The 22,874-nt window shown below is 26.0% G+C and overlaps 3 protein-coding genes across 6 annotated transcripts in view; 1 reads left to right on the forward strand and 2 right to left on the reverse strand.

Annotated features, from left to right (window-relative positions):
• Positions 1–120: 120 nt before the first annotated feature.
• Positions 121–22,874, reverse strand: part of LOC127284996 (deoxynucleoside kinase) — a 421,619-nt gene continuing 398,865 nt past the window's right edge. For 2 of the 3 annotated variants that reach the window (XM_051310752.1, XM_051310751.1), the window contains exons 2-5: positions 5,966–5,998; positions 4,799–4,992; positions 1,041–1,290; positions 121–873 (exon numbers count right to left, since the gene is read on the reverse strand). In XM_051310752.1, coding sequence (XP_051166709.1) covers positions 578–873; positions 1,041–1,290; positions 4,799–4,992; positions 5,966–5,978 — 753 coding nt within the window. In that variant the 5' untranslated portion in view covers positions 5,979–5,998 and the 3' untranslated portion in view covers positions 121–577. Of the gene's footprint in view, positions 874–1,040; positions 1,291–4,798; positions 4,993–5,965; positions 6,130–22,874 lie in introns of those variants that run through there. The other variant, XM_051310750.1, reaches the window with a different exon arrangement.
• On the forward strand, positions 6,364–16,002 carry LOC127284993 (cyclin-dependent kinase 8). Of its 2 annotated transcripts, none has more exons than XR_007843546.1 (11): positions 6,364–6,593; positions 8,266–8,368; positions 9,809–9,919; positions 10,058–10,198; positions 10,569–10,758; positions 11,490–11,604; positions 11,736–11,834; positions 12,209–12,281; positions 12,406–12,503; positions 12,891–13,085; positions 15,572–15,774. XR_007843546.1 is itself a non-coding variant. In XM_051310747.1 (11 exons), the coding sequence occupies exons 1-11, from the start codon at positions 6,463–6,465 to the stop codon at positions 15,770–15,772; spliced, it is 1,368 nt and encodes a 455-aa protein (XP_051166704.1). In that variant the 5' UTR covers positions 6,364–6,462; the 3' UTR covers positions 15,773–16,002. The 2 variants fall into 2 exon arrangements, 1 of the variants encoding a protein (XP_051166704.1); XM_051310747.1 differs by having other exon boundaries at positions 12,891–12,996; positions 15,572–16,002.
• Positions 18,714–20,243, reverse strand: LOC127284849 (uncharacterized). Its single transcript, XM_051310545.1, has one exon. The coding sequence runs from the start codon at positions 20,241–20,243 to the stop codon at positions 18,714–18,716; it is 1,530 nt and encodes a 509-aa protein (XP_051166502.1).

A 22,874-nucleotide genomic window follows, 5' to 3' on the forward strand; every position in this document is an offset into this window, starting at 1 on the left:
CTTCAGATTTAGAAGATCTTTTCTTTTCTTTGAAAAACGTTCTTCAAAAATCTCATAATGAAGACATTCTTGCCAAATTTTTTGTATCATTTTTTATTAAATTGTAGCTAAATAAAAGGCTTTTTAAGAAAATTTCAACAAAATTTTTTTTATTCAACCTTTGTAAAAAAATTTTTTTTTCGGAATTTACATATTCTTTGGTATATTTCTTCAATCATTTTCAATAATCTAAATGTTTAAATTATTTACAGTAATTTACAAGATGCTTTCCAAATTCGTTAATATATTCTTAATATTGAGTGTGAAAAAAATTTAAAAATAAAAAAAAAAATTATCAAGTCAATATTTGACTCCGTCAACAAATATTTGTATAAAGTCAAAAAATTTTGACTTCTTTTTTCTCTGATAATAATACTGATGAGTTTTTAGAGAATAACTCTTTGTCAAAATAACATTTTTTTTCCAACTGTCAACAGTAGAAAAAGTGAAAGTAAGTACGAGAAAAAAATTAAGTAAAAATTCATTTTAAAAATGAAAATAATTTGAAAATTTGATATTTTTGTTTTCAAATGTAAAATCATGTCGCTTCTTTTATCCTTTGGGATTTAAGATTTTCTGTTGGCTTATAAGAAATTTGTTTGTTATAAATATTCTCCTTACAAATATTAAATTCTGATATCATTTCTTCTAAATTTTTATCGCCATTCAAAACAATTACAGGCGCTGGTAGTGAAAATATTTTTCTTTCCAAAAGCCATTCGTCGTGAATTTTGTGTAATTGTTGTAAATAATCAAGAGACACACAGTCCTCCTCTTTTCGCGCTCGTTCTCTCATTCGTTTATAAACAACTTCCGGAGAAGTTCTCAAATAAACTGCAAAAAAGGAAACAAATTTTATAAAATAGAAGATATATTAAAAAAAAAATTTCAAAAATCAAGAAGATATATCTACAAAAATCGTAATAAAATTTTTAGGGGAAAAAAAAGATTTAATCTCGTCGAAAATTGGTATTTAAATGAAAATTAAATATTTAATTTACCAATTAAATCAGTTTCAATTTCGGAATTTTCAATGGACCAATTGTACCATGCTTCCAAAACGTATAATTCAACGTCCTTCAGTGTTTTATTTCGTTTCATATTTTCTATAAAAAGTCGTGCACTGTATGCCGATCTCTCCATTATTTTATAAGGTTGCGAAGTATTTAATTTGTGCAATTGTACCATTGTTAATTGCACATAAGATTGGAATAAACAGGCGTAACGTTCTGTGTCTTTATACATTAGTTCCTGCAAAAAAAAAAAAATTATTAAAAATTTATTTATTAAATTTAATAAATTTATTTATTTTGTTAGCAAATTTTTCCGTTGACAAATTTGTCTGCATTCATTTATTTATGTTTGGAAAATTCTTAAAATATTCTTTAAAAAAATTCAATTATTTTCAAAGCTTTCAATCAAATTTTTACGAAATTTCAATTACCTACTTAAAATTTTTTTAATTAAATATATTTGAAAATTCAAGTATTTTAAAAAATATAATTTAAATTATTATTTTAAAAAACTTAGTTATTTCAAAATTATGAATAAATTCTTCGTTAAAGTGAATTTTTTTTTTAAATTTTTAGTTTAAAATCTTTTCAAAATAGAAAAAATCAAAACTTTTAATTGCAACACATTCAATATTAAATTATTTCTATTAAATTCATATAATTATGTTATTTATAGAAAAAGTTAATTAAAACTCTTTGTAAATTTTATCATTTTCTAAAATTTCAATAAACTTCTTCAATAATTTAATTATTTAAGCACTTAACAAATTAAAATTATTGCTTTTAATACATTAATTTTAATTTCCACAAAATTTATTTATTTGTAAAAAAGTTATATTACAAAATTTTTTAAGAATTTCATTATATTATTATTAAAAATTTTGATTGCAGCTTTTCGAGATATCAATTATTTCCAAATAGGTACATTTCATTTTTACAAAAACATTGTAGGTACCTATAAAGTTTTTTATAATTTTAAAGGTATATATTTCAAATTTTAATTTAAAAATCTTTTAAAATTCAATCATTAAAAAAAATTCAACTGCTGTACTACAAAAATTTAATTAATTAAAAAAATTTTAAGAAATATTCTTCGAAATTTCAATTATTTGAAAAAATTTTTGATTATCAAATTCTAAAACTTGTTAAAAATTGGTAAAAAAAATCTTTATTAATTCAAATTTAAAAAACATTTGAATTTAAAATCTTCTGAAATTCAATTAATTCAAAAAAAAACCTAATAGAAACTATTCAAAAATTTAAGTATTTAAAATGTCTTTATCTAAAATTTTTTGCCAAGTCAATAGTTTTTAGTAATTTTAATAATTTTTCAAAAATTTAATAATTTTGATAGAATTTAAAACAATTTTATTAGAAATCAAAAATTTTTAACTCAACTTTTTTAACTTTTATTATCTTAAACTGAGATTTTTATAATATTTTAAACTATAAATATTATTAAGACAACACTGACTAATTTAATTTAAAATTTAAAAAAATTTTAAATTTTAGGAAATTAATGTAATTTTTATTCAAAAAAATAAAATTTAGTTTTTTTTAGTTTTCTAATTTTTAGAATAGAAATTTACATTTTTTTTTTACTTTAATTAAGGAAATAGACTATTTTCTCAATTTCTTTTTGAATGAATAATAAACAAATTTTATTTTCAACAGAAATAACAAAATTATAAATTAAATATCAGGAAATTTATATTATTTTTTCAATTTTAAAATATAATACTTGTAAATTAAATTATTTTTATTGCTCGATTTTGATAATTGGTTTTTTGAAATTAGAAAATTTTAAGGGGAGGAACCGCTGAAATTTTAACCTTTCAAAATTGAGACTGTTTCAGGTTGTCAATTTTTTTTCCAGTTAATATTGAGTATTTAAAAATAATTTTTAAAATAAAACTCGAAATTTTCAAGAACTAAAAATTGAAACTTCTGTCACAATTTTTATTATTTTTCATTGCTGATTTTTTTATACACTTTTTTCAAGATTCTGAACAATCAATCGTATAGATTTTTAAAAAATTTAATTTTTAAAAAAATAACATTTTTAAAGAATAAAAAAAAATAACTTTTTTCATTTTTCATATTGAAATATCATTTCAGGTTCTAAAAAAAATTGTCACCCCTAAACCAAACCAATCAATTATTCCTTAAAAATTCAATTTCTTCTACAATTTTTATTATTTTTTATCGGTAATTTTTTTGTAGGCTTTTTTCATGATTCTGAACAATCAATCGTATGGATTTTTAAAAATTTTAATATTTTCAAAAAAAATAAAATTTTGAAAATACTCAAAAAAATTTTTTTTTTTAATTTTGATAATTCACAATAATTTTAGATCCAAAATAATGCCAAAAAAAATTGACACCCTTTAACAACATTAATTCAGACCTCGGATCGACTTAAAGACACAAAAAGTCGATTTATATTCCAAAAAAAGTCGAAAAAGTCGGTTTTTTTTTATTTTAACAAAAATATTTTACAGATTTTTAAATAAATTTTTATTTTTAAATAATAATACTTTTGAAATAGTTAAAGTTGACATTTTTAGAAATAATTGAATTTTAAAAGATTTTGTTAATTTTCAGACAATAATTAAATTTTACAGAACTAAAAATAATTTAACAAATAATTTCAGATAACATTTTTTAAATGTAATTGAATTTTTAAAGATTTGCAATTGAAATTTTTAAAATTAATTGAACTTCAAGTGATTTTTAATTAAAATTTTTTTATGATTTCACTAAAAAATTTATTAGAAATTGCGGATAAAAATACAATAATTTGAAAAATGTTATAATTGAAATTGTTAAATTTCAAAAAAAAATTTCGATAGAAAATTTTAGAAATAATTAAATTTTAAAAGCTTTTAAATTAAAATTTTTGAAAATAATTGAGTTATAATTAAAATTTTGGATAATAATTCAATTTTTGTTGATTTTTTATAAAAAATTTTGAATTCAAATTTTGGATAATTATTGAATTTTAATTGATTTTGAATTGAAATTTTTGGTAATAATTGAATTTTATTTGATTTTAAATTGAAAATTTGGAAAATAATTGAATTTTCTTTGATTTTGAATTGAAAATTTTGAAAATAATTAAATTTTCTTTGATTTTGAATAAAAATTTTGGGTAATAATTGAATTTTAGTTGATTTTGAATTGAAATTTTTGAAAATAATTCAATTTTCTTTGATTTTGAATTGATTTATGATTTTGAATTAAAAATTTTTGGTAATTTTATTTGATATTTTTTTAAAATTATAAATAATTGTTAAATTTCGTAAAAAATTTTATTAAAAAATAATTTGAAATAATTGAATTTGTGATGAATTTCATTAAAATTATTAAAAATAATTAATTTAGTGAAGAATTTTAGTTAAAAATTTGTTAAATAATTGAAATAAAGAAGATATGAAGAAGATCTGCATTTTATACTAATAAAGAAATATATTTTATTTAAAAAATTTTTTTTAAAATGTAAAAAAAAGTCGAAATAGTCGAAAAAGTCGTATAATCCGAGGCTTGTTAATTTCAATGATTTGAAATTTTACCGATTCATCACCTTAATGGCATAAAAATACATATTATAAATAAAATTTTTTTCTCAAAATAACGAAATTATAGTTTATAATAATGATTAGATACTTTTTTAGTTTACGTTTAATTAAAATAATATTTTAATTTAAATTAAACAAAAAAAAAGTATAATAAAAATTGTTTTTTACCAATAAATTTTCACCAGCAACATTACGCCAAAGTTGAACGGGTTCCTGAAGAACGGCAGTGTTATTGTAAATTTTGAAATTATTTAAAAATGTCGTTTTTCCACTACCTATATTACCCTCGACGCAAACTGTGAATCTTCTCTTAGAATCGCGACGTAAAATGACATTTCTAAGGAAGTTTGTAAATGTTTTGTCTGTAAAAAGGAAAATTATCATTCTTTTCTAGAAATTTATTTATTAAGATATTCGCGCAAAAAAAATCTTATAATTTAAAACAAGCAAAAGTATAGAAACAACAATTATAGAAACAAAAATAAAAAAACTAAAACTTTATTTAAAAAAAAATTATAAAAAATAAAATAAAAAAAATTTATTTAAATTTATTTTTTCTTAAATATTTTATTATTTTTATTGTACATATTTTAATTATTTTAATGAATTATTTATTTCGATTGAAATATTTTAGAATTACAATTTTTAACAAAAAAAAAATTTATTTATTTATTTATTTCATACATATTATTTTAAAGTTTGTAATTTTTAAAAAATAATTTAAAAAATAAGAAAGAAAAAATATAATTAAAGACATAAAAGAAAATGAATTATTAATATTGCTTTAATATAAATTATCATAAATTATAAAATTATATTTAGCAATTGTATTTATTTAATTAGTTTTTTAACATTTCCCCATATATCTATATAAATATAGAAATACATGAAATGTTGCAAGAAATAATAATTATTAATTTGAAATTATCTTTTATTTTCTATAATTTAATTTATTTTTACTAAACTAAAATTATTTTTAATTCCTAATTCTTGATTTAATACATATTTAAGAAAAAAGTATTTTTTTATATATACACAAAAAAAAACGTGGTTGGAAAAAAACGCAATACATTTAAACATAACCTCTTTCAAAATGGAAAAATCAATAAAAAAAAATGTTTTAATATAAAAACGTTCAGTAATTCTTAAAATAAATTAATGCCAGTAAAGAAAAATTATAAATAAAAAATAAATTCAAAACAATCATCAACCTTGAACGTTAAAATCGTTATAATAAACAAAAACCCTCTTATTAAGTTTGTATATTTCGATTATTAATTCATATAACAAATTATAGAAGAAATTTAAAAATAATTAATTTTCTTTTTTACTCACGTATAGAGAACATTTGAGAAAATCGTTAAAACCTGTGAAACCTGTTGAAAAGAATAATCAGTTTTTATGTCTACACAAAATTATACAAAAGACACAAAATAACCGGTAAAAAATTTGTTTCACAAAAACGTCACTTTTTTATCGCGCATTTGTTTCGCGCAATTACCAACAGAATAAAAGAAAATCAATTATTATCTCGATTGGAGATTTATATTCTCATTGTTACTATTAAATTCTCTTCTCTTGTTAAAAAATAGAAATTAAGTTTTAACAAAAATTGTTTCTATTTAGTCTTGTAATTATATTTATGTGTTTGAATATTTTAATTATTTAAAAAATTGCGCGGAAAAATACGACAGCAGCGCCGTCTATTCGTCACCATACAAAATAAAATTTTCTCCCAAGCAGCAGAAACCAGCAGAAACCAGACACCAGCGAGCAGGAAAGTGGCAAAAATGCTTTTTTTTAGTTGATAATTAGTCTATATTTAATTAATCATGATGGATTATGAATTTAAAATGAAAACCCAAAAAGATCGAACGAAAGTTGAAGATTTATTTGAATTTGAAGGATGTAAAGTGGGCCGAGGTACTTATGGACACGTCTACAAAGCTCGCAGAAAAGAAGGGTTAGTTTTTTGTTCGGCGTTCTTTTTTCCATTCTAGTAGAATAATTTTATTTCAAATTTTTCTCTACTTTTATTGTTAATTTCATGTTTTTCTTTATATTAATAATCGAAACCCAAACGAATCTATCGTTTTTCAGAATTAACATTAGAAAAAACTGTGCCTGAAAACGATTTTCGATTTTGGGGTTGGGCACTTTTAGTTTGTAATTTGAGAGCGATCTGTCGAATAGAATCCCATTTTTTTTCTCCCTCTTCCCTTTATTGAAACCCTTCAAATTAAGATAATTTTGGAATTTGCAGAATATTAAATTTTTGTTTTTACAAAAAAAATTAATTTCTTTTTTTTTGTTGTACAATTGATGAAAATTTTTACAATTTTTCTAAATTTTATTTTTCCTAGTGAATAAATTGACGAAAATTTGTTGTAATTAAATGCTGAAGTAATTATTTTTAATTTTTATTGAATTTTATTTCAATTTTTTTTACATTTTTATTTGTTAATGTGTGTTAATTAGGGGCAAATTAAATAATTAATTTTTAAATCTATTTTGTATTATTTATTTTTAAAATTTTAATTTAAGTTTACTTTAATTTTAATTTAAATTGTAAGATTAATTCAATTTTAATTAAGTATAAAAATTTATTTTTTAATAAAAAAAAATTAATTTAATTAAAAATATATTAAAAAAAATTTTTTTAAATCGATTCTATTTTCTATTATCAAAATTAATTAAGGAGGAATCGAACGTACAGTCAAAATAAAAGTTAGTTCAGTTAAACATTATTATATTTAAAAAAAAAGTAATTTTTAATTTATAAATTTTTTTCAGTAAAAGAATGAATTTTATTTTTTATATTTTGAATAATTAAAAGTTGCATTTGAATGAAGATTACAAAATTTTTTTAGTATAAAAAACGATTGTAAAATTTTTCGTTATGTTACCTAAATCGATTTTTTTTTGTAAGAAAATTGTAATTTTTACTAAAATACAAATTTTAATGGTTCAAATAATTGTTATATTTATAATAATTAATAATATTTCAAAATTAAAAAATATGTTAAAAATTAAATTGTTTACATTTGCAATGAAATATTTTTTAAGATTAAATTGTTTTTTTATTTAAAAATAAAAATTTTTATTTATATTTATTTATTTGTTTGAAGTACGTCTATTTCATTTTGAAAATCACTACTTTTGTGACTTAGAACAGAATTTTATCTATGAAATTTTAACCGAAAGAGGTCATAAGAATGGAGTGTGACAAATGAAGCAAAAAAATTAATTTTAGAAATAAATTCTGATCAATTTATGAAACTGTGTAAAATTTTGTAAAAAAAAAAATATGATCAATATATAAAAATCGAAAAGAAATTTCAGAAATATTTGAAGTTATATATAAAATCGTGAAATTAAGATAAATTGTAAGAAATGTACAATTTTTTAACTTTTGTTTATTTAAATATAAATTATTTTAATAGAAATATTAAAATTTTCAGTAATATATTTTATTTTATGCCCATTTGTATCTTTAAATAAATAAATAAATAAATTGAGGCAATTTTTTTAGAAATTTATATTACGAAATTTTTCATGTTATTTATTCTAATTTAAATGTGAATCCACGAAGTGAGTTTGAAATATTCGATACAATAAATCTACAAAATCTTCAGAGTTCCAGACAGTGAACTGAAGTCTCGACCAGACACTAAAGATTTCGGATTAAAGCAAATTGAAGGCACGGGGCTTTCTATGTCTGCTTGTCGCGAGATTGCAGTAAGTATTTTTTTTCTTTAATGTAAATTGCAATTTAAAAAAACAATTTACACACACACATTTTTCGAGTATCCTCAACAATTTAAAATAATTTTTTTAGGACACATTGTATTGTAATATAATCGCTAAAATTTTAAGTAATTTCTGAATTAAAATATATTTACTATATTTATAATATACATTTATAAATATTTCTTTATTGTTATTATATATTTTAGTAAAAAAAATTTTTGTTAATTTGATAATTCGCATTTTTTTTAATTATAAAAATCATTATAAAATTATTAAGATTTGATAAAATTAAAATATATTAATAAAAAAAATTCAGTATTATTTCAATTACTTAACAAATTTTTATCTAAAATTCTTCTCTAAATTAATTATTTTCAATAATTGTAATGAAATTCTTCACAAATTCAATTATTTAAAGTATTTTTCAATTAAAAATTTTATAAAATTCAATAATTGTTTAAAATTTTTTTAAAAAAATCAATAAATAAAATTACAAAAAATTTCAATCAAAAATCACTTGCAGTTCAATTATTTTCAAAAATTTGAATTGTAAATCTTTCAAAATTCAATTATTTTCAAAAAAAATTGTATCTAAACTTATTTGATAAATTATTTTCAATTCAGTAAAATTTAATAATTATTGTCTGAAATTTAATAAAATCTCTAAGCATTTCTACTGTTACTCTTTCAAATTTCAATTATTTTAAATAATTTTAATATTTTTAAAAAAATTCAATTATTTAAAAAAGTTTAAATAAAAAACTCTAAAATTGAATTATTGTTAGAAATTTTGAAAAAACTACTACTTAATTAAAATTTTGAAAATTTGTTTGATTCTGAAATATTTGAAATATATTTTCTGGATAATATTTTTATAGAATTATTCTTAATAAGGAATTAATAAAATTAATTTAATATCAAATAACATTAGTTATTTAAAGTGAAATATTTATTAACTAATTAAATTTAGTTAAGATAAAAAATCGACTTTTTCGACTTTTTTTTGAATGTTTTGTTTCGTTTACTAAAGAATTTTGCAACTTTTATTTTTTGCTATGAGCCAAAAGTTCTGAATGTTCAAATGAACGAAACATTTTTTTCAATCTATAAATTATCAAAAATTATGATATCAATGTAAAATAAAACAGTAAATTAAACAATTATTAAAATAATAATTTCTGTTTAGATATTTAAAATAAAATTTTGTAATCAAATTCGTACTTAAAGAAGTTGCAAACAAAAATTTCTTTCCTTTGAACGTTCAAAATTTTTGGCTCATTTTTTGCTTCCAATAAAAATAAAATTTATTTTTCATTGTTCATTACATGTTTCAAAATTTCCCCCGATTATTTTTATTAATATTAATATTATTGTTATTATTGTATTGCTATGTTAATATTTATAAACTAAAATTGATTATTATTCCAGTTACTCAGGGAATTAAAACATATTAATGTGATAACTCTGATACGCGTATTTCTCTCACATACAGACAGAAAGGTCTGGTTACTTTTTGACTTTGCCGAGCACGATTTATGGGTACGAATTAGAAGTATACTTTTTAATATTTATTAATAATTTTTTTTACATTATACATTATAAATAATATTTATTTTTATTATCATTATTATTTTTTAATAGAACTTAAATTAATCTTTCATATTTCCCTCCGTTTAGCATATTATCAAATTTCATAGGGCGGCAAAGGCTAACAAAAAAACTGTTTTGGTGCCTAAAGGAATGGTGAAATCTTTATTGTATCAAATTTTAGATGGTATTCATTATTTGCATTCCAATTGGGTTCTTCACAGGGACTTGGTAATTAGCACAATATTTAAATTCATTTTTAATATTTATTCGTATCAGTTATTATTATTATAGAATCGAAACTTTTCTGAGTATAAATGTTTCGTAGAAAGAGTATTTTAATTTTATTCTCAATTTTTAATTTTTTAATTACAAATGCAAACATTAATTTTTTAATTCTAAATCTTTGAAAGATGTATATATAATGTGTTAAATATTATATAAATGAATGTTTATATTATCTAAGATTTAGAAAAGTTTCAATTAATACGGTTTTTAATTTTCTCGCAGGTGTATTATAAATATTAAACTTTTTTTTAAATTTAAATGAAAAATTTTGCTTTTTGTTTTTGCAAAAATTGAAAATCACTTGTAATTTCAGAAACCGGCGAATATTTTAGTAATGGGAGAAGGAAATGAAAGGGGACGTGTAAAAATTGCGGATATGGGTTTCGCGAGATTATTTAATGCGCCCTTAAAGCCACTTGCCGATTTGGATCCTGTTGTTGTGACTTTTTGGTATAGAGCTCCTGAATTACTTTTGGGTGCGAGGCATTACACAAAAGCAATTGGTAATTATTTCAAAACAAATTATTTTGTTTTTATTTCAAAAATTTGTTATAAAACAATTTTTTTCAGGAAAATTTAAATTACCATATTTATTTACTATTTATTTATAGTTCACACCTTTTGTTTTCGGACGAACTTCCGATATACATTTTACAAATTCACACATTAAATTTAATATAATCTTCATTACAAATAAATTACCGTATATATGTGGAGCATTTCATTCAAACCGTTCCACCTTCAAAAGAAAATTGAGAAAAGATCGTTTTATAAGTGAATTTTATTCTATAAAAAAGAAATTATTCATCAAATGTTACACACTCGAAAGAGATTGGTCTCAACATTTTTTTTTTAATTTCTCAAAATTCATAAAGAAATTCAAAATAATATTTCAAATCACCTTTATCCTAAAATTCTGAAAAATACCCATAATAAACCACATGGGATTAGAAATTAGAAAAACTGAACTTTTTTTCACGTAAGTTACAAAAATCTTTAAGAGGGAGTGTTTTATATTACAAAATGGAATTACTTTATGAATTTCCAGAAATTGAAAAAAAATAAAATTAAAAAAAAAACTTACATTGTGATTAATTGAATAAATAAATCTGCTAGCACTCATCTTTTGAAGGTGAAACAGTTTCAAATAGAATGCCCTATTATTTATATAAAGGAATAAAAAATTTGATCAGAAAACGTGATTTGAAGGAAAATTTCGTTTTGTTTTCTTTAGATATTTGGGCGATTGGATGTATATTTGCGGAATTATTAACGTCGGAACCAATATTCCACTGTCGACAGGAAGATATTAAAACTAGTAATCCATATCATCATGATCAATTGGATAGGTAATTGAAAAAAAATATTTTATATTTAATTTAATTTTTATATTATTTAATTTAATTAATAAATAAAATCGTAATGTAGCAAAAAATTTTTGATGTTACAAGGAGATTATTTTTCCTTCTTTTTTTTTAAGGATATTTAATGTAATGGGATTCCCCATGGAAAAAGATTGGGAAGATATTAAGAAAATGCCTGAACATCCGACTTTGCTTAAAGATTTTAAACGATCCAAGTAAGTTTCTTTTTATTGTTGTCAATTTATTTTTCTCTTTTTTTCAAATTATTAATTTCACGTTAATTTTTCCGAAATTTTGTTTTCAGTTTTTCATCATTTAAAAAAGTTGAAAAAAAATTTAATTAAAAATTATTTTTTACTGCTTTTTTATTTATTTATATATATATAATATTTATTAGGTATTTATTATTCATTATTATCTATTATTATTTATTATTATTATTAGTATTATTATTTTATTGTTATTATTTTATTCATTTTCTTTATTTTTTGTATATTTATTTATAAATACTAAAATTGCATTAGAGAAATAAATGATTTTTTTCCCCATTAATAATTGTTGATTATTAATTGTTTTGCTTTGTTTCCAGCTACGCAAATTGTTCCCTAACGAAATATATGGATCGACATAAAATAAAACCAGACAGCAAAGCGTTTGCTTTGGTGAGAATTTCATTACGTTAAAATTTTTACAAAGTTTTGTAATCGATTATCCATCTCTTTTTTTTTTTTTGTTTTTGGCAGGAAAAGAATAGGTCAATAATTTCTTTTTTTTTTTAATTTTCAGTTGCAAAGACTGTTGGCGATGGATCCCAATAAAAGAATCACATCCGAACAGTCAATGCAGGATCCTTATTTTTTGGAGGAACCTCTACCAACTCAAGAGTAAGATCAAATTTTTTACTATTTTTTCTTTTCTTCAAAAAAATTGATTTTACCAAATTTTCTTATTTTTTTTTATTTGAAACTAAATATCGTGTCGATAGTTAAGAATGATTAAAGGGCAATATATTTTATGAATAGAAAATCACAATACAATATACAATATAAAAGATATAAATAAAATATATTGCTAATATTTTTTATTAATTATTTAAAACATTAAATTGTAATTTCAAAAAAAAAAAATTGAATGCAAAATATTTAATTTTCATTAAGTCGTGTTTTAAATGAACGAAATAAATAAAAAAAAAAAAAATTAAAAGAGTATAAAAAATTATGATTGGTAAAAAAAATGACGAATGGAATTTTTTTTTCACCCAATTGTTGCAGTATTTTCGCGGGCTGTCCAATTCCTTATCCAAAGAGGGAATTCCTGACGGACGACGATACAGAGGAAAAGACTGAAAACAAAGCAAGGCAGAATCAGCAACAAACGGTACTTATTATGTAGTTTAAACATTCCTAATTCGTATCAGACGTGTGTAGAGATACCCAAAAAAGCGCTTGGACTTCAAGTAGGATCAGGTATGTATTTAGTGTAAGCGCCGCACAAACTTTGTCGAAAAAAAAAATGGGTGGCCGGGTTTTTGCGATGTTTGCCACTCAATCTTTGCATAAGTGTCGTACCGGAAGTCCAAAAGTAGTCTTTTTTAATCAGCTTTCTATCCTTATTTTCCTTTTATTATTAGTATATACACATATATTTTTATATAAAGGGTGATTTTCATTTCTCGCTCACCATAAAACATTTTTAATTCTATTTTTTTGTTTAGAAAACGAAAAAAAATGAGATTAAAAACATTTTTTTAGTGAGCCTGGAACATAAAAATTACCCTTTATATATTGTAATTGTCTTTCTTCAGTGCTGCAATTTCTTGCAAAATTCTTGGGCGTTTCTATAATTAGAGGAGACTTCCAAAATTGTCGTTGGATTTTCGATTTTTCTTTCTGCTGAAAATTAAGCTTTTTTTTTTTTACTGATATTTATAATTTTTAATTTTTACTTTAGTAAAAACTAACAATTATTATTTATTAATTAGTTAATTAATACTTTAATTAATGTACATTTATTAAAAAATTTTCTTTTAGACATTAATTCTTCAATTTTCTATATGGGTATACTTTTAATTTATCTTTTTCTTTGATTTTGCTTTTTTTTTGCCTTTTTGATTGGTTTAATGCTCGGACTAACACGAAACTTTTTACTTTAAAAAAACTAATATGTACATATTTACAATTTTTACCGAAAAAATGTAATGTAAGATTTTAAAAAAAATTTTTTTTTAATATTGTGCTTACGTTTTTTTTACTTAATTTAAATTTATTTAATAAATTGTAGAGTTTAAGTACCATTCTTTTCAAGAAATTTACAAAAAATTACAATCGGTTTTTGCAATATTTTATTATTTACATCGCAAATAATAAATTACACAAAGCAGTTGTAAGTACAGATAAATAAACAAAAAAAAAATCGAGTCTTTCACAACTTTTGCTTTAAAAAAGAAACTTTCTTTAAAAAAGATATTTCAAATAAATTTTTTTAAGATTGTTTTTCATTAAACAATGTTTTTTTAAAAAATACTTTTCTCCATAAAAATTATTTTTTTTTTTGAAAAACACTCTTTTCTGGATAATTTTTTTTTTGAAAATTATTGTAATTAAAAAGAAATATTGTAGTTTTGTTTAACAATACTGTTATTAAAAACTATTTTCTGCAGAAAATATACTTTTTTTTCAAAATAAAAACTTGTAAAAAAAACTCTAAAAAAGACAAAAAAAAAATAGTTTCCTTTGAAAAGTTTCATTGTCTATAATTATAAAATAACTTACAAAGAATTGATGTTTAAAAGATTTTGAATATAAAACAAAACACTGAATCGTTATTTAATTTTCAGAGTTTTCTAATTTATTAAAAAGAGAATCTAATTTTCACAACGATAATAAATAAATTTTGAAGTTCTTGTAATTGAGAAGTTTCCAAATATGTATTTTTTTTATTTATCATTAAAAATTTACTGAAAAAAATTGTATTCAACAATTTTCGAATTTGAAAACATTAATCGCAAAGTATTCATTAGAAATATTTTATTCAATCCTATTTTTTTTTATGAATTGTTGGAAATCTTTTTTGTTAAAGCGGTATTTTATTTGTTTAAAAAAAATATTTTAAATAATAATTTAAATTCGTTTTTTATTTTGTAACTGATTTTTCTAATGCATATTTTAAAAATTATACGACCATATATGAATTGTTAATTATAAGTATCAATATACATGTGACCTGGATAGTGAAAAGGGGGCTTACGTGCGAAAAAATCGATTTTTTATTGATTGGTGATTCTGATAGAGAAAACTCTTTTTTATCACAATCACCAATCAATAAAAAATTAATTTTTTCGCACGTAAGCCCCCTTTTCACTGTCCAGGTCACATATAGCTGAATTAATAATTATTATTATTGATAAAAATAATAATTATTATTAATTAATATTTATTTTTATACTTAATAATTAAACGGTGAATTGTTATTTACTTTTCAAAATTTACCATTTCAAAAATTTTGAACTTCTTTTAAAGACTCTTTCAAATCTAAAACTGTAAAAGTATTCCAAAAATAATGCTTTTAAGAATACATTAAAGAATTTTTTTTTAGAAATTTGTGAAAATTTAAAAATTACAAATTTTTTTCTGATAGAAAAAAGAAATTGCATTGATTCTTAAAACACGGTTAAAGATTTTTTTTCTAATGAATAATACTGTATTTAGAAGAAAAATTGTTAAAAATAAATAAAAAATGTGACTTGAATTTCTAAAAAGTTAAAAGTAAATGTTTCTTTTACTTTTTTCTTTGCTAATTTTTCTTGTAACTTTTCGATGACAATGTTTTCAAAATGCGAAAAAGAAAATAAAAATAAAACAAACAGAACAGAACTTTAGATGTAGAAATGCCAGTCAATTTTTTTTTTGCGTCGTTTGATTGCTAGCGATGCTATTGTAATGGAAATTTTCAGCAACAAAATCAACAAGCCCAAGGAGGTAATGGGGAACACAATCACGGGCAAAACCCCAAAAGAGTGAGACTGAATGGACCGCATGGAGCGCCAGAATTTCATCAGCACCAAAGTCACACAATGAATCATCAACAACCACAAGGAATGGTTTATTCGGCCACACAACCATCACAACCAGCAAATTTTCATCAACGCTTTTAAAATAGATATCTCCGATATCATATTGATTTATCTAATAAAAAAAAACAGAAATGACGTTTGTTTTTTGCGTGAAAAAAAGACGCGAAAGAAAAAAAAAGTCCGACAAGTATTTCTCAGTGACCCATTGACTTATTGTGTATGTATGCATGTCTGAATTACGAATAATGTCAACTGTATATTATCTTCGTCCGAGACTAGAAATTTATTTATATACATAAAAAAAGAAACAACTTTGTTTTTTTTTCTACCTCAATCCTTGAAATAGTCAAATAGTTTATAAGTTTTTTTAAGGGTATGTGGGCAAAGGACGTTTTTTGTAGTTTAAAACTTTCTCTGATATAAACAATGATTTTGGGTTAAAATTTTTGAGAAATGATTTTGTTTGATACAAGGAATCTCGCTGTTCTTCACATTTACTGTAACATAACGCAAAAATAATAAAAATAAAGCAATAAATAGTAAAATAATAGTTTTTGGGGTCGCTGATTACGAATTTAGAGTCAGTTTTTTAAAATGGCGAATCCAATAAGGCGGGTGAAATTTAAAAAATTGTTCAGATTCGATTGAAACTTGTTACTCGTGGATTTTTGGGGTATACTATAACTATAAAATAAAATTTTTTAGGTCATAGAGAGTGTCTGGGAACCAAAAATGAGTTTCTTGTAGAATGGAGAAGGGGAGAGAAATCGAACCATACAACACTAATCAAATCAAGTTTGGTATTTTTGACAAAATAAAACAATATAAATTTATTGATTGTGATCAAAAGACAATTTATATGTATGGCAAATTATTATCCGCACAGTGTAAAATGTGCAATGAATCATATTTAATTCAAATACGGTAAATAATTTAATTGAGCCTTGATTCACTGTTTAGATTCATTAATCAATTGTGCATTGAATGCGATTCAGTGAATTGAATAGTGTTTTTATATTATTTTACAAACTTGATTTTATTGAAAATCTCAAATATATTAATACATGTTTAATTTAGTCTCAGGAGATACTGATCTTTCCCTCGTTTTCGCCTTCATTCCCACTCTTTTGTCGCGTTGCGTACATTACATTTTTCCTGTACTCACAACATCCACACACACTCAAATCCCTTCGCATAGTCAACTTGAACATTCCGCCACTTTTGAAATGCTTAAGTAGTTTGATTTACAATAATATAGCATTTCAATCTAACTAAAGTCTATTTTTATGTACATTTATTTATCAGTCTCGATTGGAAGAATACAAATTTTTGGCACTGCCCGCTTTGTAGTACCTGATGACGTTCTTATGCTCACCACTCGTACTCGTCCATCCACACCGGAATGCAATTCGACAATTCTACCGAGTTGCCATCGTAGCGGCGGCGCATTATCATCCTTTATCGCAACCATTTGTCCAACTTTCACATTTTCACTCTCTTACTTCCATTTAGAGCGAGATTGCAATTGAGTAAGGTACTCACATGACCACCTTTTCCAAAATGACTGTTGCAGTTGACACAACAATTGATATCTACTTACACGATTTAACGGAAGATCGAGATGATTTTCTTCCAGAATTGCATTAAACGTTGTCCCCATCAAAAAATGCCCAGGCGTGAGCACACTCAGATCATCAGGATCTGATGACTGCGGAAATAGAGGCCGAGAATTTAAAATTGACTCTACCTGAGAAACAATCGTATACAGCTCTTCAAAAGTCAACAAGGTGTCATTGATTACCGTTCTCAGGTGCGATTTCGCAGATTTCACGGCTGCTTCCCATAAACCTCCCATATGCGGTGAATACGGTGGGATAAAATTCCATTTTATTGAATTTTCTGCCACGAAATTTGCAATCTTGGTCCTGCTCACAGATTGAGTCAACAAATGCGCCCACATAATTTTTTCCATTATCTGAATTTAACGTTATGCATTTTCCGCGACGAGCAATAAAGCGTTTAAAAGTATTCAAGAACGCGTTCGTTGACAAATCTGAGACCACTTCCAAATGAACCGCCTTTACCGCCATACACACAAATATACATAAGCTTTCCCCGTAACATTTCGCGATATTTTAATTTTAAACGGCCCTGCGTAATCTAATCCGGTGTGAGCAAATGCTCTTGACGCTGTAACACGTTCCGCAGGCAAATCGCCCATCAACTGGCTAGGAGTTTTTGGTCGCAATCGAAAACATAAAATACATTTGCGTAACACACGTCGAATCGCACCCTCCGCTGAAATAATCCAATAATTCTCCCTTAAAATACCTTTCAAAAATCGCGACCCTGCATGTAAATTTTTATAGTGACAATATCTGATTATCAATTCAGTGATCATATGATTTTTGGATAGGATAATCGGAAATTTTTGAGAATAGGAAATAGGTGCGTTTGCCAATCTTCCTCCCACTCGAATTACTCCTTCCTCATCCAAAAATGGATTAAAAGTCAACAAACTGCTGTTAGAGTTGACTGACTTGCCTCGGCGAAGATCTGTCATTTCCTTGGAAAACTCCTCTTCCTGGTGCAATTATAATAGCGTAGCTCGCGCCCTATTCAGCTCATCCACGGACAGACATCCCATAATGAGCGAGAGTCCTCGCCTTTTTCTCCACAGATTGAGAAGATACCGCTGACAGTAGGCTGTCACTCTATACAGCCTGCTCCATGATGAGAATCGCCGAAGGATTGAGAAATCTCTCTCCACCACGTTGAATGAGAGAACTATTTTCTTCTCTTCCGAGACCTCGCTGATGTTGACTTCCTCCTGTGGCCACTTTTCTTTCTCGTCACTCAACCACACGGGTCCATTCCACCAAAGCTCTGAAAACCTCAATTCAGTCAGATCTGCTCCCCTTGAGATCAAATCCGCAGGATTCTGATCTGTTCTAACATGATGCCACCTTTCCGCTGAGATAATTTTCTGAATTTCGGACACCCTATTCCCGTCAAACGTATGTCATCTTGATGGATCACCTCTGATCCAAGCCAGCGCCACTGTGGAATCGCTCCAGAACACCGCAGCCTCGACTTTTATTGTTAAGCAGTCCTTGATCTTAGCGTAGAGATTTGCCAAGAGCAGTGCTCCACACAGCTCTAATCTTGGTAGACTCACCGTTTTTATTGGAGATACACGTGAGCGTGCCGTGAGAAGTCGAACCAACACTGATCCGTCCGCGTTTGATGATCGAAGGTATATGCAAGCGCCATATGCGACCTGTGATGCGTCGCAGAAACCATGAATTTGGACTTTCTCCGGTGCAGCTGCCAAAGCGTGTCGTGGAATCTTGATGCATCCAATCGACCTAAGTTGATCACAATGTTCTATCCATTTCTTAGATACGTCCAGCGGAACCGGTGCGTCCCAACCAATCTTGAGTTTCCATAGATGTTGGAGAAGAAGCTTGGATCTCATGACGAATGGGCCAATTAATCCCAATGGATCGAAGACCTGTGCTATGGCAGACAAAATCACTCTTTTTGTTAGTACTCCTTTTTCCAATTCATACGATGATTGATATCTCAGGACGTCCATGCCTGGCTGCCATCTGAGACCGAGGGTTTTGATCTCTGTGATGTCGAGTCCTTCGACGTCATCGTCGTGCTTAATCTTATTGGTGTGGATTTTTTGCAGTTCGAAACCCGCCCCTTGTAAGATCGTGGTGACCTCTTCAGTAATGGTGTTGATTTCCGTTTCGGTATCGGCGCCTGTCATCACATCATCAACGTAAAAATCATTCCTGATCACCTGTGATGCACCTGGATGTGATTCCTTGCATTGCTCAGCGAGTTGCACTAAACACCGCGTGGCAAGATAGGGTGAGGAAGTGACTCCAAAAGTCACTGTCTTGAGTTGATAAGTCATCATTGCTTGATTTGGATCCTTCCTCCACAAAATGCATTGCAAGTCTCGTTGCTCCGGTTTGAACCATATTTGGCGATACATTTTGACGATATCGCCCGTCATCACGAAACGATGCTGCCGGAAACGGATGATGATCAAGAAGAGTTCCTGCTGCACAACCGGTCCAGTCATCAGGCAATCGTTGAGAGAAATTCCCGTTGAAATTTTACATGATGCATCCCAAACTACCCTTAGTTTGGTCGTAGTGCTTGACTCCTTCAGCACGGCATGATGCGGCAAATAATTTTTTCCAGTTGGCGTTTGATCCGAATGCAGAGTCATGTGACCTTGTTCAAGAAAATCTTCCAAATTTTGATGATATCTTTCTTTCATCGTTGGATCCTTGGCGAACCGTCTTTCCATGGCCAGCAACCGTTTCTCCGCATTGATCCGAGAGTCACCCAGTTTCTTGCAATCTTCCCTCATCAATATATCGACTTCAAATCTTACATCTGATGCTCGCTTGCATGTTTCCACAGAAATCTTCTCACATTTTTGTTCCTCAATTGATCGATGATGAGTTATTGGACCTTCATTGATTTTCCAAAATCTTTCCATTTGATCGTTAAGCGCTGCGTTTGTCATCAGTCCACAAAAGAGAGATGTTGATTGCCGTTGCCGATTTGATTCGGGAAATGTCAAGTATCCGCCCAAAATCCATCAAAATTTTGTAAGTTGCAGGACTGGATGCCCTTGACCCTGTCTGATTTGTGTCGGTTCCATAGCGTCCCAAAATATAGCTGTTTCTAGAAGAAGATCGACAGATTGAGGGTTGTGGAATCCAGGATCAGCAAGTTTCACATGATCAGGAATTGATAAAGTATTTACATTAATTTTTCTCATTGGTATATATTGTGAAATATTTTCTGTAACAAAAAACTCGGCCCTAATCTGATAATTATTGTGAGTTGATGAGATAGTTGTTGACGCACAAGACATTATATTCGTTTGTGTTAGATTAATTCCCGAGACCGTGTGATGAACATTGTTTTCTCGCAAACGCAATTTGTGACATAATCGTTTCGTCATAAAGTTAGCCATAGAGCCATTATCTAACAGAGCACGCGCTTTAATCAATTGACCTGAATTATCCCTTAGATAAATCTTTGCTGTTGACAATAATTTTTCAGTAATAGTTTTACAACCCTCTACAAAATGAACTTGAGATTGTGTCGATGTCCCCATTACCTCCCCCCTCGTGTCATCTTGTTTGTCGTTTTTTCTTTCTGATTGTTGATTTTATTGAAAATCTCAAATATATTAATACATGTTTAATTTAGTCTCAGGAGATACTGATCTTTCCCTTGTTTTCGCATTTTCGCCTTCATTCCCACTCTTTTGTCGCGTTGCGTACATTACATTTTTCCTGTACTCACAACATCCACACACACTCAAATCCCTTCCCATAGTCAACTTGAACAATCAATATTACTATAAATTTGGTGCTTCCTGCACAAAAACCAAAATTTAAAGTTACTATCGGAAAACTAGTCATTGACAAGTTTTCCACAAAAATCAAGTAGACTTTTCCAAGTCTCGACCAAGAAGAACGCTTCTCGCAAAACGCAGCAGAGGCTTCCAAAAGTCTTACCCCCTAAATCGGCGCAAAGTAAGCAAACTAGTCATGATCACTTCTTAAATTAGAAAGTTAGCGGCCCTACAATTGGTCCAAAAAAGGTTTAGTTTGGTTTTGGTTGTTGGCCTCTTGTCCCGTTAGGTCAAATAGCCATGTACTGATTGTTATAGAACTTTTGTATTCCTTAAATTGAACAGTGTCTAGTGACTTTCTGTATCAGGGTGTCTACAAACCGGGAAATAGCCGGGAAAAAAATGAAATTAATAAATTTTTTTATCAAATCATGTGATATGTAAGGAAACGATTAAACCACCGGTCGGTATATCGTATGCAAATCGTTTACGTGAAATGCATGAAATTGATTGGTTGACACCTTCTGAACGTTTTCAATCTCACTAGGTCTTATTTTGGACAACCAATCAAATTACTAATACACTTTGGCATGCCGAGAAGCCGTACTGTGCACTTTGTTCTACAAGACCTACTAAACCCTTAATCAGCTGAATCCATAAAATGAAATATCAACAATACAAATTGTCAATACTTTTAATCTGTTAAATTGTATTGTACAAGTTTATATTTTATTGAAATGACTTTTATAAATCCATATAAAGTTTTGGAACTTTTAATACGATATGTATAAAGTTAATTAGTTCTAAACTACAACGAGGTTTGAGGTTATGTTCTTATCAAAATTAAAAACAAATGTTAATAACAAAAATTAGTTTGTTTTCGTCATAAAATATATGCAATCATACAACTATTTAGAATTTATAAAATCTATTTTATGTTTACATCGTGTGTTTTTTATTTTTAGATTTGATATTTCGTTTTTCACAATGAGTAAGAGTCAAACGACGTTCCAAATGTCATGGAAAATTAAATTTCCTTGGGTGGAGCAAGATAAAAAACCGTTTTATGCTACCTGCAAAATATGTAAAGGCAAATCATTTTCATTTGAATCTATGGGTCGCAGTGCACTTAAAAGTCACGCAAAAAGTAAAAAGCATAAAGATCTATTGGATGTCGCAAACAAGACAATACCTATTTCAAATTCAATGGTTATAGAATCTTCTCAGGCCAGCTCATCGATTCCATTAAAAAGTCGATTGACACAGCAGACACTTGATTCTGAAGTCACCAAAGAAACGATCACTGAAGCAGAAATTTTGTGGTGCATTGAAACGGTTATGAATCATAAATCTTTGCGTTGTGCAGAAAGTAATTCTGCTCTCTTTCAGCGAATGTTCCCGGACAGTAACATTGCGAAAAATATTAAATTGCATAAGGACAAAGTCGCTTATAGTATTGTTTTTGGTATAGCTCCATATTACCAAAAGAATTTAATAGACGAACTGAAAAATATCGATTTCATCGTTGTCGGATTTGACGAGTCATTGAATAAAATTGCTCAAAAAAACCAAATGGATTTAAATATTCGTTACTGGGATAATGAAAAAAATCAAATTTGCGCTCGGTACTTAACATCGGTTTTTCTTCACCATGCTACAGCTGAAGATCTTCTTAACGGTCTCAAAGATGGGTTAGGAAAAATTGGTACAGAAAAAATTTTACAAATTTCGATGGATGGACCTCATGTCAATTGGAAAATGATTCGTTTATTTGATTCAAAACTGCGT

Source organism: Leptopilina boulardi, unplaced genomic scaffold (genome assembly GCF_019393585.1).
Source record: "Leptopilina boulardi isolate dan_hultmark-lab unplaced genomic scaffold, ZJU_Lbou_2.1 LbouV2_327, whole genome shotgun sequence".
NCBI lineage: Eukaryota > Metazoa > Arthropoda > Insecta > Hymenoptera > Figitidae > Leptopilina > Leptopilina boulardi.

What these genes read in the sequence shown, in the direction of transcription:
- LOC127284993 (XM_051310747.1), top strand. Translation starts at nt 6,463, where the DNA reads ATGATGGATTATGAATTTAAAATGAAAACCCAAAAAGATCGAACGAAA. An exon ending in CTGCTTGTCGCGAGATTGCA is followed by an intron (nt 8,369 to 9,808) that starts GTAAGTATTTTT and finishes TTATTATTCCAG; the next exon opens with TTACTCAGGGAATTAAAACA. An exon ending in ACAGCAAAGCGTTTGCTTTG is followed by an intron (nt 12,282 to 12,405) that starts GTGAGAATTTCA and finishes TTTAATTTTCAG; the next exon opens with TTGCAAAGACTGTTGGCGAT.
- LOC127284849 (XM_051310545.1), bottom strand. Translation starts at nt 20,243, where the DNA reads ATGACAAACGCAGCGCTTAACGATCAAATGGAAAGATTTTGGAAAATC.